Source organism: Equus asinus, chromosome 2 (genome assembly GCF_041296235.1).
Source record: "Equus asinus isolate D_3611 breed Donkey chromosome 2, EquAss-T2T_v2, whole genome shotgun sequence".
Classification (NCBI taxonomy): Eukaryota; Metazoa; Chordata; class Mammalia; order Perissodactyla; family Equidae; genus Equus; species Equus asinus.
In genome coordinates, this window is record NC_091791.1 from 41,216,360 (window position 1) to 41,231,235 (window position 14,876).

The 14,876-nt window shown below is 32.4% G+C and overlaps 1 protein-coding gene across 2 annotated transcripts in view; it reads right to left on the reverse strand.

Moving 5' to 3' along the window:
- Nucleotides 1-14,876, reverse strand: part of PTEN (phosphatase and tensin homolog) — an 88,213-nt gene that overhangs the window by 6,498 nt on the left and 66,839 nt on the right. For both annotated transcript variants that reach the window (XM_014864358.3, XM_014864359.3), the window contains 3 exons: nucleotides 7,744-7,885; nucleotides 2,778-2,944; nucleotides 24-248 (listed from right to left, as the gene is read on the reverse strand). In XM_014864358.3, the coding sequence (XP_014719844.1) occupies nucleotides 24-248; nucleotides 2,778-2,944; nucleotides 7,744-7,885 (534 nt within the window). The remainder of the gene's footprint in view (nucleotides 1-23; nucleotides 249-2,777; nucleotides 2,945-7,743; nucleotides 7,886-14,876) is intronic.

A 14,876-nucleotide genomic window follows, 5' to 3' on the forward strand; every position in this document is an offset into this window, starting at 1 on the left:
TCCTCAAAATGTTTTTAACTGACCTTAAAATTTGGAGAAAAGTATCGGTTGGCCTTGTCTTTATTTGCTTTGTCGAGATCATTTTTTGTTAAAGTGAGTACTAGATATTCTTTGTCATTATCTGCACGCTCTATACTGCAAATACTATCAATTTCTTGATCACATAGACTTCCATTTTCTACTTTTTCTGAGGTTTCCTCTGGTCCTGGTATGAAGAATGTATTTACCCAAAAGTGAAACATTTTGTCCTAAAAAAAAAAAGATTTTAAATTTAAATATATATATATATATATATATATTTATCCATCACCTATATTCAACATTTGCCCCAAGAAGTCAACAAAATAAGCCATAAGTTATTTGATATTTTGAATAAAGGTAAACACAAAGACTAATACTTGGCAATCTGTAGGTTACCTGCTGCATCAAATTCACAAATGATTTTTCTTTTATTCAAATTTTAGACCAAAAATGTAATTCTACAAGTTCTAAGATAACTTACTTTTGTCTTAAAACTTTAAGTAAAGTATCTCCTTTCTAGTCTAATATTAGCTTTAAAAAATGTTTTGAGTTTATATGTATGTACATATAAAAAAATTCAGAAATGGATTTAATTTTCTCTACATTTCAACAAGCTATCTATTACAAAACTTACTTCAACAAAAGTTCTTAAAATATCAGTATAACTTCCCCATAAAGTAAGGCAGACACATTTTACTTATGGCAATACAAACATTAAGTAACTCCAGTTTCTTACATGACAATGTATGTTTCAAAATTTTCATAATAAAATATGGTAGGCAGGTAAGTACTTCTGACTTTTTTATATGTTATAAAATGTCTATTTGTAAAAAAGAATCACTACTTACTAATAATATGAGATCTTGTTAATCAAAAACCTTCACTTCAAACCTTTCTTGATCAACATAGAAAATGATCTCTCTCTTCTCTTAATTACTAGAATATGACCTGTATGGGTCATTTGACAATTAATGACGTACAGCCTTATGACATCTTAACTGGTGCCTTAAACTGCCATTTAAATCTTTTAATTCTAATTTATCTTCAAGTTTTTTTTCACCCACGGAGACAGTAAGACCCTTAAGTATCTTATGTTTTAAATGTCTTTGTATCTTTTAATAGTACCTAGCAAAGCAATCTTATATGTAACTCTTTTTAAAAATACTTGTTAATTTCAATTATTTTGGCCAAGTCATTGAGTTAGGAACTACATATATATTTCACTTAGAGTCAGAAAAAAATAAGCTATAATATTTAAATTTCCAAAACTGTTGATGCCATATATGTGCTGATTATACTAAAACTGTTTTTGCTTAAATCACGGCAAATATTTCTAACAGGCAGGAAAAAATCACATGAAATGAAAATATATGTAAAGTAATCCAAGATAAACGTATTATAAACATTTAATCTAATCTTCAATTTTACATGTGTTAATGTAATACATAAATGATAACTGAAACAAGAACTAGCACATTCCTAAAGGTAGAGAGGACTAGTGACGTACATGCCTATTTTTAAAAGCAAAGTATAAAATTTTATGTGTACCAGTCTTACAATGAACAGAAGAAAAAAATTATCTTAATTTTTTTTTTTTTTTTTTTTTTGCTAACACTTCTTAGGTTACTGAAAAATAATTTTTCAAAGTTATGGAGATATATTTAACTTTTATTTGTACAGAAGAGGTAGGAAATAGGTTTCTGGTGAAAATGTAAGTTTAACATTTTGTGATTTTCCAGCTACTTGGATTCTGGATAAAGGAAATTATATTTCTTCTGATAAGTCAAAGTAGGGTTTAAAATTTTGTAGTAAATGAAACTTCCTCTTATTTTCTTTCAAAAATGAAAAAAAGCTAAACATCAGGAAAATAATCAATCCTATTACTGAGAATGCCTACAGATTGGCAATACGCTATTTAGTATGTTTAACGAGGCAGTAACAATATACAAAAGCCAGTGTTTTTGTTCACTACTATCTAAAAGTTTTGCACCTTAGGCTCACCTTAAATGTTCACACTTAATATTTTAAACCAAGATAGTTTGTTTTAAAATGAACTCTTGCATTCTCTAAATATAGCTCAGTAAGAGGCAAACCTCACTAACTTTCTAAACCTGCATATTTAAATAATACCAAATTTTTTCATTCTTTATTACTTCCTCTCCATACCTATTTCTCTCTTAGCTAAAAATTGAAATACTCAGTAAATTTGAGGAAGCTAAATATAAAATGACTCAGTCTCAAGAAACATAAACCAAAATAGGGGATAAGTGGTTTGTGTAATTACACAACACCACGGAACAGATCTTATTTATACATACAGACCAAATTTTTTCCAACTCTTGGTCCCATGCTAACTTCTTCTCAGTTAATTAATCATCCTTCCTAAGAGGATTATAACTGATTTAATGGAGTATGTATGCAATCTTTAATAGTTTCACAAAATTTCTTTGTATAACCCAAGTTAAGGAAAATTCATCTCAAATTATAATGCCATGTGGCCTTTTCTTCCTAATAGGATTATTTACCATTATAAGGGCTCTCAATGCCATAATAAGCAAAGCATGTACAGATCTAATAGAAAATCAATTATAATTCACTAGCTGTCAATCATAAAATAAAATATATCTTTTAATCTCTCCTTACAGAATTATTTCTGCCTAATTATTTCTGCCAAATGCTTTAAGCAAAAGATCTGAAGTTACTATTAAAGGTATGGCTATTTTGGATATTTTTCCCAATAAAAGTAAAGTGCAAACCTTTTTTAGCATCTTGTTCTGTTTGTGGAAGAACTCTACTTTGATGTCACCACACACAGGCAACGGCTGAGGGAACTCAAAGTACATGAACTTGTCTTCCCGTCGTGTGGGTCCTGAATTGGAGGAATATATCTTCACCTTTAGCTGGCAGACCACAAATTGAGGATCTGCACGGTTAAATACATAGTAGTATCATTTCACAGGAAATGCCTTTAACTGTCAAACTGTCAAAAACTATTTTAATGATTAATATTAGCAATATACAAAAAATAGTAATTCAGCATCTGTAACCTTGATCTAAAACAAATCAATGGAAATGAATCAGGTAAAAAAATATAATTAGTACAAGATTTCCCTAGTTTGAACCTTCAACACAAGGTTCTCTATTTCATAATTAGTAAGTCCCAAGATTAGACTTCTAGAACCACAGTAACATCAAACTTTAACATTGAAATGATGTTAAAAATCTAATATAAATTACTTTAAGCAAACTAAAATAATTTTCTGGCACATTTATGAACTTGACAAAAGGCACCTTTTTACTGCAGTATTTTAAAATTTCTATCATGTAACAAAAACTACAAAATACAAATCATTACATGTTCACAAAAGGAAAGAGAACATAATCTATAAAAGTTATAATAAATTCCATAAACACAAGCTCCAATATTTATAAAAATATTAGCCATCATTCATTTTACCTATAGCTCACATTTTATTTTTTAAAGGTATATAAAGCCATCATCATGAAAAGCAAGAAGAAAGAAATCTGAAATGTCTGCAAAGAAATGCAACAGACATCAAGTACAAATTGCAGCGCAAGCCCCCTCCCCTCCAAAACACACCCCATTTTCAGTAACAGGTGTTTTGGCTTTGGCCCATGTCTGTTTTAAAGTAACTGGTAAAATACGACCTCTCAAAATGTATCACGCTTATATATTAGCAATTCAACTAAAAGATAGTAAAGTATGGAAAGGGAAGGATTATATATTTTATTCTTTAAATCTACTCATAAATACATTTATACCTAATGACATTAACAATAGAAATTAAAGACATTAATATTAAAATCCCAGGACTTTAAAAACTTTAAGTTACCTAAATAATTTGACGAAGTGTAATTCATTCGTAGTACACTGAATTAAAAAACTCAAGAGTTCATTAAAAAAGAACGTGATTAACCTTAAGAGGTAAGAAGCAGGTCTTGAAGGAAACATGCCAAGACAATCAAGAAGTTGAAATATAAGCTTGCATAAAGTGCATGATATATATTAGATAGACAGACAGGTAGATATAGACATACAGACATAAAAATTCTCAGCACCAAAAGGCATCAGCCTTGAAGATGGGGGAAAAAATTATATTCTTTATCATATTCTTTATCAATGTGACCAACAACTGTGATAACAAGGCAAAAAGCTTATCCAAGCTAAATGAATTTTCCAGTTTAATATACACTTACTGGCTCATCTGTGTAATATCTAAAGCAATATCAGTAATCATATAATAAACTGGAGGTTTGATAAAAGCATGTGTGGTTATTCAAATACGGATTTGTGAGCCATTTATCACGAGAAAAAGGCACTCCAAAAAAGAGAAACATTACACTAACAATCTCTCAATAATTTTCACTTCCTTGACTAAAGATTCAAAGTACAATGGGCCATTTTACAAGACTTTATGTGATACTGAAAATTTCACTAGGAAGTCTAGTTTGAAGAAGCAAACAAGTTATGATTTCAAAGCTGTGATAATCAACCAGGATGAAAACGTTTTGTAATCTTATTAATTCAAATTCCACTAATTCAGAATCTAATAATTCTGATTTTAGGACTTTAAAAATCAAATTAACTATATAACCCAGATTTCAACTAACCTACATCTAAAATGTGTATCTTCAAGAATTTCACAACTGTATAAACAATTCATAAACTAATTACAAATCAGTGTTACTTAGAATTTCCCCAAGAAACTACACTAAAAAGTTTTAATAAAAAACATTTCCTTAAATCACTAAAGAAAATAATTTTCTTTACCATATGAATTTCACATTTTAGATATATAAGATGCAACTTATCAGAAGTCCAACATTAGTATGATTTTGTTGACTTCTAAGGCACAATTCTGACACATATCCTTTGATATGACTGACTGTGTTCTAAAGAAATGACAAGATCAATACCTAGTAAACAAAAACCAGAGTTAAATTTTCCTGCATACTGATGTATTAAGAGAAAATCACACTGATCATCTTTTATTAACATTTTTTAATCCTTTTAGATATATAAAATACAGTAACTTTTCCTTTATTTAGAAATATTAAGAAAATAATCAAGTAAGAAAAAGGTTGATAACCCCTGAGAACTCTAGAAGATACTTTATTTTCACCACAAGTTTTGTTTCCCTCACTAACTCCTCTTCTTCCTCTTAAACCCAAACTGCTGCAATCCCCCTTGTCTCAGTCCTCACCCTGTTTCCCTGAGCCTTCCCATGCTCTAGCCCCACATCATAGTTAGACGAAAGGCTTAACTACTACGTCTCACTTCTCTCACCTAGGATTCAAAATCATACTTTCAAATACCCACTATCTTCATGTAAACAGCTCACCTTCACCTGATTTGAAATATGTTTAAAAGCAAAATATCAACATTCATGTCTCCAAGTCTCAGATTCACTTTTCTTTCTTCCCATTTTTGTGAATTATTCACCTGACCAGGATCAAAATTTTGACAAAAACTTCAGATATAAATGGCAAAAGAAAAATTAATCAAATGCTATTTGACTGGCCTAACAAAGCACATCTGGCACAAAGCAAGCCACATGACTGGCTTCCTTTCCACCATTTTTTTCCTCTTGCAGTCACTACTTTCTAGACAACTGTACTTAAAAATGCAGCTTAAGCCTCTAGTATTATCACTGACACTGTAGTATTTATCAAATCAAGTCCGATATCCCCATTCAGGGTCCTCGAACAGTCAGGAACACATTCCATTCCTTTTCCATTCTCTGTCTCTACATTTCTTGTCCAGCTCATTTCCTCCTACTGTGCTTCAATCAAGCTATTTCCTATTGCCTATATGAAAACCTCCTTCAGTTTTAATGCCAATCTAAACTGTACGCTTTCTCCAACGTTCAATCAAGAGATGGACTTCCTTCACAAAACTTATTCAACAACCCCCTAAAATTTTTTCTTTTTCTGAATATGCCATTTATAATTTATACATACAAGCTCCAATTTAATTATATATTACTTATTATACAGCTTCATTACATAGCATTAAATTACAGTGCATAAACAGAGAACTGGAAAATTAGTAAAGATTAAAAAGATTTTAATAGTCAGTAACTTTAGCAGTCTAAATGTAATACTGAGAGACCAAAAAAAACCCCAGTGTTTAAACGAAGGTAGGCAGAAAGAGCCAATAGGAGATTTTTGCTAGAGAGGCCAATGTGAAAAAAATTATACTAGATTAAGATTATTGAACTGAATGTTCTCTCTCCTTTATTATCTCTCTAATACTTTATATCTTTCTTTTGGCTCTTTCACTGATACCTAGCCAATAGGAAGAGCATGAGTTTTTCTACGCTTCTATAAATCTATTAAGTTCCTATGTCAACCATCTCTGACAGCCCAGTGCTTGCACTCAGCAGTTTTATAATTGTACTGAGATGACAAGCGCATCAATGAAGTCTCTTAGAAGCCCTTAACATGCTGTATTAAAATCTGTGGTCTGAGATAATGTTGCCTTGCTCTAAAAACACAGGAAAGATCTGATGAGGGTGATCACATCTATCTGACAAAGATAAATAATATCAAGAAATTAATTTCCTAAGTATAAATTAATTTAGGAATCCAAATTTTTTAATTATATAAATATCTTCAAGAAGCAAAAATCAAAGCTAATAACTAAAATCACTAACAAATTGCAAAATAACACTGAAATATTATTACAGGTATTAAAAGAAATAATGTAGCGATATGTTAACTGGAAACTGTGAAACTGCACTCTAAGAAAATAAAATATATTTCTCAAAACATGAAAACTTGACTGATCACTTTCAAGGCAGAAACTAATATAAAACTCTGTTACAGAAAAAAGCAGCAACAGTTTGGTTTTTCACAGAGCTGGATAAAACTTCCCTCCATGCATTCTCCCTTGACTAACTGCTTTCGGTCTAGGTATTAACTGAGGTTCCTATCAGTCTAGCTAAGAACCTTTGGCCAAGAATAGGAGAGAATCAGAACAGGATCAGCATAACTGAGGTAGGTGTAGAGAGGTGAGGGTAAGAAAGATAAATTAGAGGCAGACATCAATGACAATCTCTATTTAGTATTTATCTAGGAAGTTTCAGATTTCAAAATATCTTCATCTTATGGATGAGCAAACACAAAGATAGGTAGATGATGCGCCTAGGGTTACACAGTACATTAATGACAGATCTAGGACTGGTACTCGGATCTAAATCCAGGATTTCTCTAATATTCCACACATTTTGACTCAACCCTCTTCACTTAATATACTTCAGCCTTTTGCCATGTCTTATCATTTTTTCCTTTCATGTCCTTGTCACTATTACTATCAACATCTAGTGTTCCTAAGATATGAGGGAATTGGTTCCTGCTCTAACACCAGAAAACTGATGAATCCCACTGCTACCCTCATGCTGGATCTCTGATGGGACAAGTTTTTTAGTCATCTGGTCAGAATTTAGGCTGTACTTACAGCACAGACTATTTCTTTCAAAAATATAATTTGGCTTCAAAGACATCAAAATCCATCGCTCTTGTCTTCCTTAGCTCAATGTGAACAACTAAGTTCATTAATTAGTTTGGACACTTCAGAAATATACACTCTTGCATAAATTTTAAGTGTGGTAAATTTCTCTCTAAATTTTCATATAAACTTCTAGATATGTTAAGAAAAGTGTTCCAATACATGGAAGGATGAGAATTCAGAGCACTTACTGCAAGTTCCGCCACTGAACATTGGAATAGTTTCAAACATCATCTTGTGAAACAACAGTGCCACTGGTCTATAATCCAGATGATTCTTTAACAGGTAGCTATAATAATACACATAGCGCCTCTGACTGGGAATAGTTACTCCCTGGTGGACAGAAAAAAAAGAAAAGCCAAATTCAAAAGGAAAATTCCATTAGAGTTATTTTACTAAATTGTTATGGTAACTGGGTTGTACCCAGTGAAGAACATAAATGCATTAGAAATTTGACCTTAAATGATTAATATTTAAATCCAGCTCAATAATAGAGTAAATCGGAGCAACACCAAAACAAAGGAAAATATCAGAATAACTCTTCTCCCTTAAAATACAATTATTATAACACCCCCATTTATTCAGTGGTCACAACAATGCTCTGACCCATGACCCCAATAAGCAAAGGCCACTGCATATCCAAAATAACTGTCAAAGCCCTCTGCACTACAGCTGTGCTCTTTACATGTAGGGTTTCCCACATTTATGGACTTTCATTAAACACACAATTCCTCACAAAACTGGTTACCTATTTTCCAAGCAAAAGCATATCAGATCAGCAAACTAGATAAAAGCATACTGCCTTTAAGAGGCAAAAATAGAGCAGCAAAAAGTGATGCTGGCCTTAGAGCCCAACAAAAACAGGAGTATGTGGCTGACATAAATGTATGCAACAGTCCAATAACAGAGGTACTTGAGATGTCCCTGAACTACGTACAATTCTTTAAGAAACCATGGAAATATAAAATGTTTTAGAAAGCTTAAGTATTACAAATGCTAAAATAGATTTAATTCATGTGGTATTTAATGTTGACTAATCCAAAGAAAAAAAATCTAATGTGTGCAACAATGCATTCACTAATGATGCTGAATAAATGAGGTATAAGGGCACTTATCTATGGTTTCTTTGCCTATTACACAATGTGACTTCAGAAAAATTCAAGTATTTAACTCAGAAATACAAGGCAAATAATCACATCAAGAAGTCTGACAGTTAAAAGTGATTTTCAGAAAACTTAAACAAAAGTACCTCAAGAGAAAAAAGAATTTGCAGTATTTCTCTTTATCATTGGAATCTAAATCTCCAAATATGTTAAAAACTCTGGACACAAATACTTTTCTTCCCTCTAATGAAAAGTATAAAGTACACTTATGTGAGTTTAAAGACAGGTATGTTGAAGGGCAGGTATGGAGGTATTCACTGTAGTATTCTCAGTATTTTTTTTAAAGGTAAGCATGATTTTATTACAGACAATAAATAAAATGTCAAAAAATGGATAAAAGCCATTTCAAATCAGGAAAAATGATTTAAGATTTTGGCTACAGTACAAAGACGATACAATCAGAAGACTTGGATTTGAATGCTGACAGTCAAAATGCAAACCCTGATTTGTTTCCTTAGGAAAAGGAAGACAATAAAATATACCCTACGATCTTCACAGAATTCTCATGAAGATTAAACAGTAAATGCAGTTACATAAAAGCATACTAAAACTACAAAATGCTACACAAATGCTAATTAAATATAGAAATTCTATCTATATTTAAGGTATAGTTTTGGAATTGCCATAATTTTAGTTCTATGTATTTTCTTAAAGAAATAGTAGTAAAGTAGTATTACTTTGAAGAGCTGCTACAAAAACTAATGTTAAAAATTATCACTAAATTTAAAAAGTGTTTAAACTTAAAATGGTTTATTATACCACATCTTTTAATGCCACTTCAGCAAACAACTTACTATTCATATTTATCAAGATAAAATTCAGAATTGCAAACCAGGTTCATGGAAATAGAAAGAAGATGGATGAATGGCAAGGAATCTTTGTTGAACCATCTAAATTTATTATCTAGTCTAAAAATTAAATAAAATTAAATAAAAAATTAAATCAATAAAAGTCTGTAAGAAGACCAGTTGTCAAGTTATATGTTGGGGTTTAGTGGAACGATAGATGATATTTTTCTCTTTATCTCCACTCTTGGTATGTTTGTGTGCAATCATTAAAATGTTTTCAAAGGTTTAGCTTTTCTCAAGTAGCAAGTGATTGGTAGCATATCTATAATGTGGGTGTTTATACACCCAATTAATCCTTACCAAAAAGGGCTAGGCAAATGTGTAGAGAAAGAATGATGAATCTGCTAATTGTCAACACTGGATGAATAATTTATGTATAAATACAAGCTGAACCAAAATTACTGATACAATTCAAAAAAAAACACTGGAAAGCACAATTGTAAATTTATTTATTTAAATTATTTAAAATAATTCAATTGATTTTACTATCAAAGTATGCATAATTAGGTTTCTGTATCTTAACTTTTTTTAGCCAGCCCTAGTGGTTAAAATTCAACACTCTCACCACTGCAGACAGAGTTCATCTCCCAAGTCAGGGAACCACACCACCCATCTGTCAGTCGTCATACTGTGGTGGCTGCATATTGCTGTGATGCTAAAAGCTATGCCATCAGTATTTCAAATTCCAGCAGGGTCACCCATTATGGACAAGTTTCAGTAGAGCTTCTAGACAGACAGACTAGGAAGAAGGACTTGGCCACTCATTTCCAAAAAAATTGGCCATGAAAACTCAATGAACAGCAGCAGAGCATTGTCTGCTATAGCTCTGGAAGATGAGAGGATGGTGCAAAAAAGATCGAGCAGAGTTCCCCTCTGCTGTACACAGGGTCAGTAGGAGTTGGAATCAACTAGATGGCACTAACAACAAAAAATCTTAACTTTGCAATTTTTATCTACTTGTTAGCTTTCCAGCACTTCAAATTCAACGTGGTCAGATTAACAGAAATAAAAAAATTGGAAGACCTAAATATGTATGGACCATAATGTGTCCTCCTCACTCTCTTCCCATCTCTCGTAGCCACGATGCACATTTACCAAAATTTAATTAACCATACAATGAATCATGCTATAATTTAGAATTTGAAATGAGTAAAACTTCCAAACCAAATTGACAATGCAATTTACAACACTTCAAATATCATATTTCCTGAATGTATACACTGAAAACAATGATTTATGTGTGCATGTTTTACCTATAGCATCTTGAATATGAAGGTCTAATTTAAAATGTCTCTTTTTAAAAATCTAAGAAAAGAACATTTTACTCATCTTCAAAAAGTTATTTTATATATGAAAAGAGGGCTGAGCTTTAGAGCTTTTGGAGATTTGTAGATTAAAAATTCTACACGTTTTCCAAAACTTCCACTTTTCATTTAAAGTAAGACCAATAAAAATCGGTTTTATTCTTTAACCAAGAACTTTTACACTAAACTGGTCTATATACCCCCAAAGTACAGTTCTACCACTAACGACTCTCCTTTTCTGCTCTAATTGTGAAGAAAGTTACTTATACTCTTAACCATTTTTTCTCAAATATAACTTTCAAAACCTTCTAATTTTAGCTAAACTTAGCATTCTTCAAGTCCAGTTAGCACCACATTCCTGGCCATCATCTCAAAAAGCAGCCACTGCTTCTTCAATTCCCTTATACGTTCACAGACCAGGAGGAAGGACTGAACAGAATATGTGGAGTTCCTCCCACTGTTCTTTCCAGCTCGCTTTTCCACTGCCTTTACTCAGCCTCACCTATTCCAAATCTCTGTCATTCAGTAAGTCTTTCTTCTGGTATGCACTTATTAAACTCTTGACCACAATGATTTCAGGACCTTGTTCACCTCTCTTCTTTCTATCCTGTCCCAGACATCATTCTGAACGAATTCAGTTCCTACCTTACTGGGAACCTTGAGGTCATCCAGTGTGAACACTCTCAAAACTCTCTTCTTCCATCTAAAAATCTTTTCACTCTCAATATTTCATAAAAGCGTCTCTTCATGTTCACCTAGGTTCCATTTTGGCAAGTACTCTATTAATTATCTCCTCTCTGGCATTTGCCTTGTTTCTCCACCTGTCTCCTCCTAATAATAACCTCAGGTAACTCTTATCCTTTATCCAAAACAAGCAAACAATTCGAAGACTAAAAACCAAACACTATCCCCAGATCTTGTCAAACTATCATCCTCCCTCTTTATATAAACTCTCAAAGAGAAGCCACTACTCCTTAACTCATAAAAATCTGTTATTATGAGGCTGACTTCTTAATGATCATTAGTTCCTAATGGTCACTAATGGTCATTTTCTACTATTTTCCTAGTCCCATCTTTCTCATTTTTTTTGCTGCCATTTTGAAAATTCCCTGCTTGTCATACGACACACTCTCTAAAGATTTTCTCCTAACCTTACTGGCTGTTTCTTCTCTTCTTGTATCTGAAAAATTTGATCTTAGCTATCCCCTCTTTATGTCAATCCTATCTACTGCAGTATTTTAATTATCAATCTTATATAGCAACTCCAAAACCTGTGTCTCTCAATATGACTTTATTGCCAACTCCCAGTCCAGAATTTCCAACATTTGGCTGGACATTTCTAGCTGGAAATCTCAGAAGCATTTAAAACACAACATATCCAAAAATTGAACCTTTCATATTCTTGCATGGACCAACCTCTGTTATTTCTGTCAATGATATTCACTATTTTCTCCAGCACCTGAGCCCAAAACCTCTTATACCACTACCACTGCTGCTATTGAGCCCTTACCATCTTCTTTGCATTGTTCTAAATCCTTTCATAAATATATAATTTAATACTCATAAAGTATGTATTATTAGTAATACCATTTTATAGATGAGGTAAGGTCATATACCTTATAAGTAGTGGAACTGGACTTTACCCTAGCACTCCAACTCCGGAGTTTATACTCAACCACTATACTATCCTGCCATCTTCTTCCTGCTAGAGTGAAGGAAACAATCTGAGACAGCAAAGATATACATAGGGTTATAAAAAAGACACATGAGGGAACCCCAGAGCTACAGCAAAGGTGCAGGCAGCAGAGTGGAGGTGGAAATTGGTTTATCAGTCAGCATATCAACTATGTGGCATATACACACATACATAAATGTGTGCACACACACAGATACAGTACACACACACTACACACAAAATGGAAGACAAACTACAGGTTAACCTCATTTAGAATACTCATATTTGATTCTTACACATCTATTCAGATGCCAAAAATCTAGATTTTGACTCTGAGATACCTCTCAAAATACCAGTTCTAGTTTTCTGTGGCCATTCCAGTTCAGTCACCTCTTACAATTTAGCAATAGCCAACTGACTATCAGCCTATGATTTATCTATTCTCCAATCTATTTTTTACACCACTTTTGGACTAATTTTAGAAAAGTATAAGATTAATCACATTACCAATTAATTCAAAGTGTTAAAGGGTTTCCCAGTGTCTATACAAATAAGAACAAATTTATCACACACTATAGTTGCATAACAACATAAAAATACAGTCCAATCTATTTTCTACTCTTACCTCTCACAACTCCCTTGCACATAGTCTTACTTCGGGCCAAACTGAAGCGTTTAATTTCCCCCATATTATACTTTGTCTTTTTAAATATGCTATCTTTATCAAGTTAAGGTAGAAGGACTGTGCAAGCAGTCATCTGGGCAATTTTATATATTTTCTAACACCTGGACCAATTTAGATAACATAATTATTTGATGCTTCAAGTGACAGCAGTCACCTGAAATACAATTAAGACCAGGAACTTCTTGAGGGCCCCTCCACATTTTTATTCTTGGATGGTCTATTCAGATTTTGTATTTCACCTTGAAGCATTTATGAAAACATGTTCATTGAAAATTGCCTGTTTTCCATTGAAATTTTCAAATTTATTAGCATAGACCTGAATATAATTTTTAATGTCACCTCTACACTGTAGTTTTATCTCCTTTCTCAAACTTACCATTTAATTTTTGTTTTCCCCCCTTTTCTTTTTCCTTTGATTGGCTTTAAAAGAGATGTATTGATTTTACTGGCATTTTCATACAATCGGTATTTGTATTTATTAGTTCAAATAGTTTACTGTTTGCTAACTCACGAATTTATATTTTCACCTTTATTAAGCCCTCTCTCCTAACTGTCATTATCTTAATAATCTCTAATATGAATTTGTATTTCCTCATTGACCCAAAATTATTTAAGTAAGTGGTTTTAAATTTCCAAACGGTTGACTCAGTTTGATTAAACTTTTTTTTTAAATCTCTAGTTCTACTGAATTGTAATCAAGGAATGGGGTTTACATATTTCTACTTGGAGGTGAGATTTTCTTTGTGTTTGGCCTAACGAATTATTAATCTTGGTAAAGGCTTTGTGAACGACCAAAACAAAAAAGGAAATACATCTTATAAGCTATTTTTTATTATACTATTAAAGCCATCTATATATCCTCTTATTTTGTACCTTCTTGATCTTAAAATATATTAAAGATTCCTGCTATCATTGCTTTTCTGTCACTTTTTTTCATTTCTTGCAGCTTTGCTTAATATATTTTGATGTTATGTTTAGCACATAAGAGTTCCCAACTGCTAAGTCTTCAGTGTGGAGTGTACCCTGAGTTAATATATAACATTCTCGATCCAGTTTTATGCATTTTGCTGTTAATGTACTTTGCTACTAATATCCTGTTACCTGCTTTTGAAATCTACATTTGCCTGATGTATCTTTAATGAACTTGTTTTATGTAAATCTCTTGTATAAGATTAATCTCTCAAAATACAGAGACCTAAAAAGTATAGGTTATACACATCTTTCAAAACTAGAATACTGGCATAATACTACCAGACCACAACACTACCTAGATACCACAAGATACGTAATGTTTTGTTCATATTCTGTGTGTCAGTACTCTCAGATCAGCTTCTCTAAGATGAATTCACAGTCTAGATTCCTCAGTTAAAAACATAATTTTCTACTTCAGTAAACTTTTCACTGGCACTTTTAAACTCGGAAATAATGTAAATGTTTTAACATAATAGTGTTTGCTTGAAGCTTGGAAATCCACATTTCATAATGATCACAATAAGATTACTACAGGGAAGTAATTCAACAAAGGAAGAAATATGGCTTTTAAAAATAGCTATTATTGGGGCCAGCCTGGTGGCATAGTGGTTAAGTTGGCATGCTCCGCCTCAGCAGCCTAGGGTTAGCAGGTTCAGATCCTGGGTGCAGACCTACAC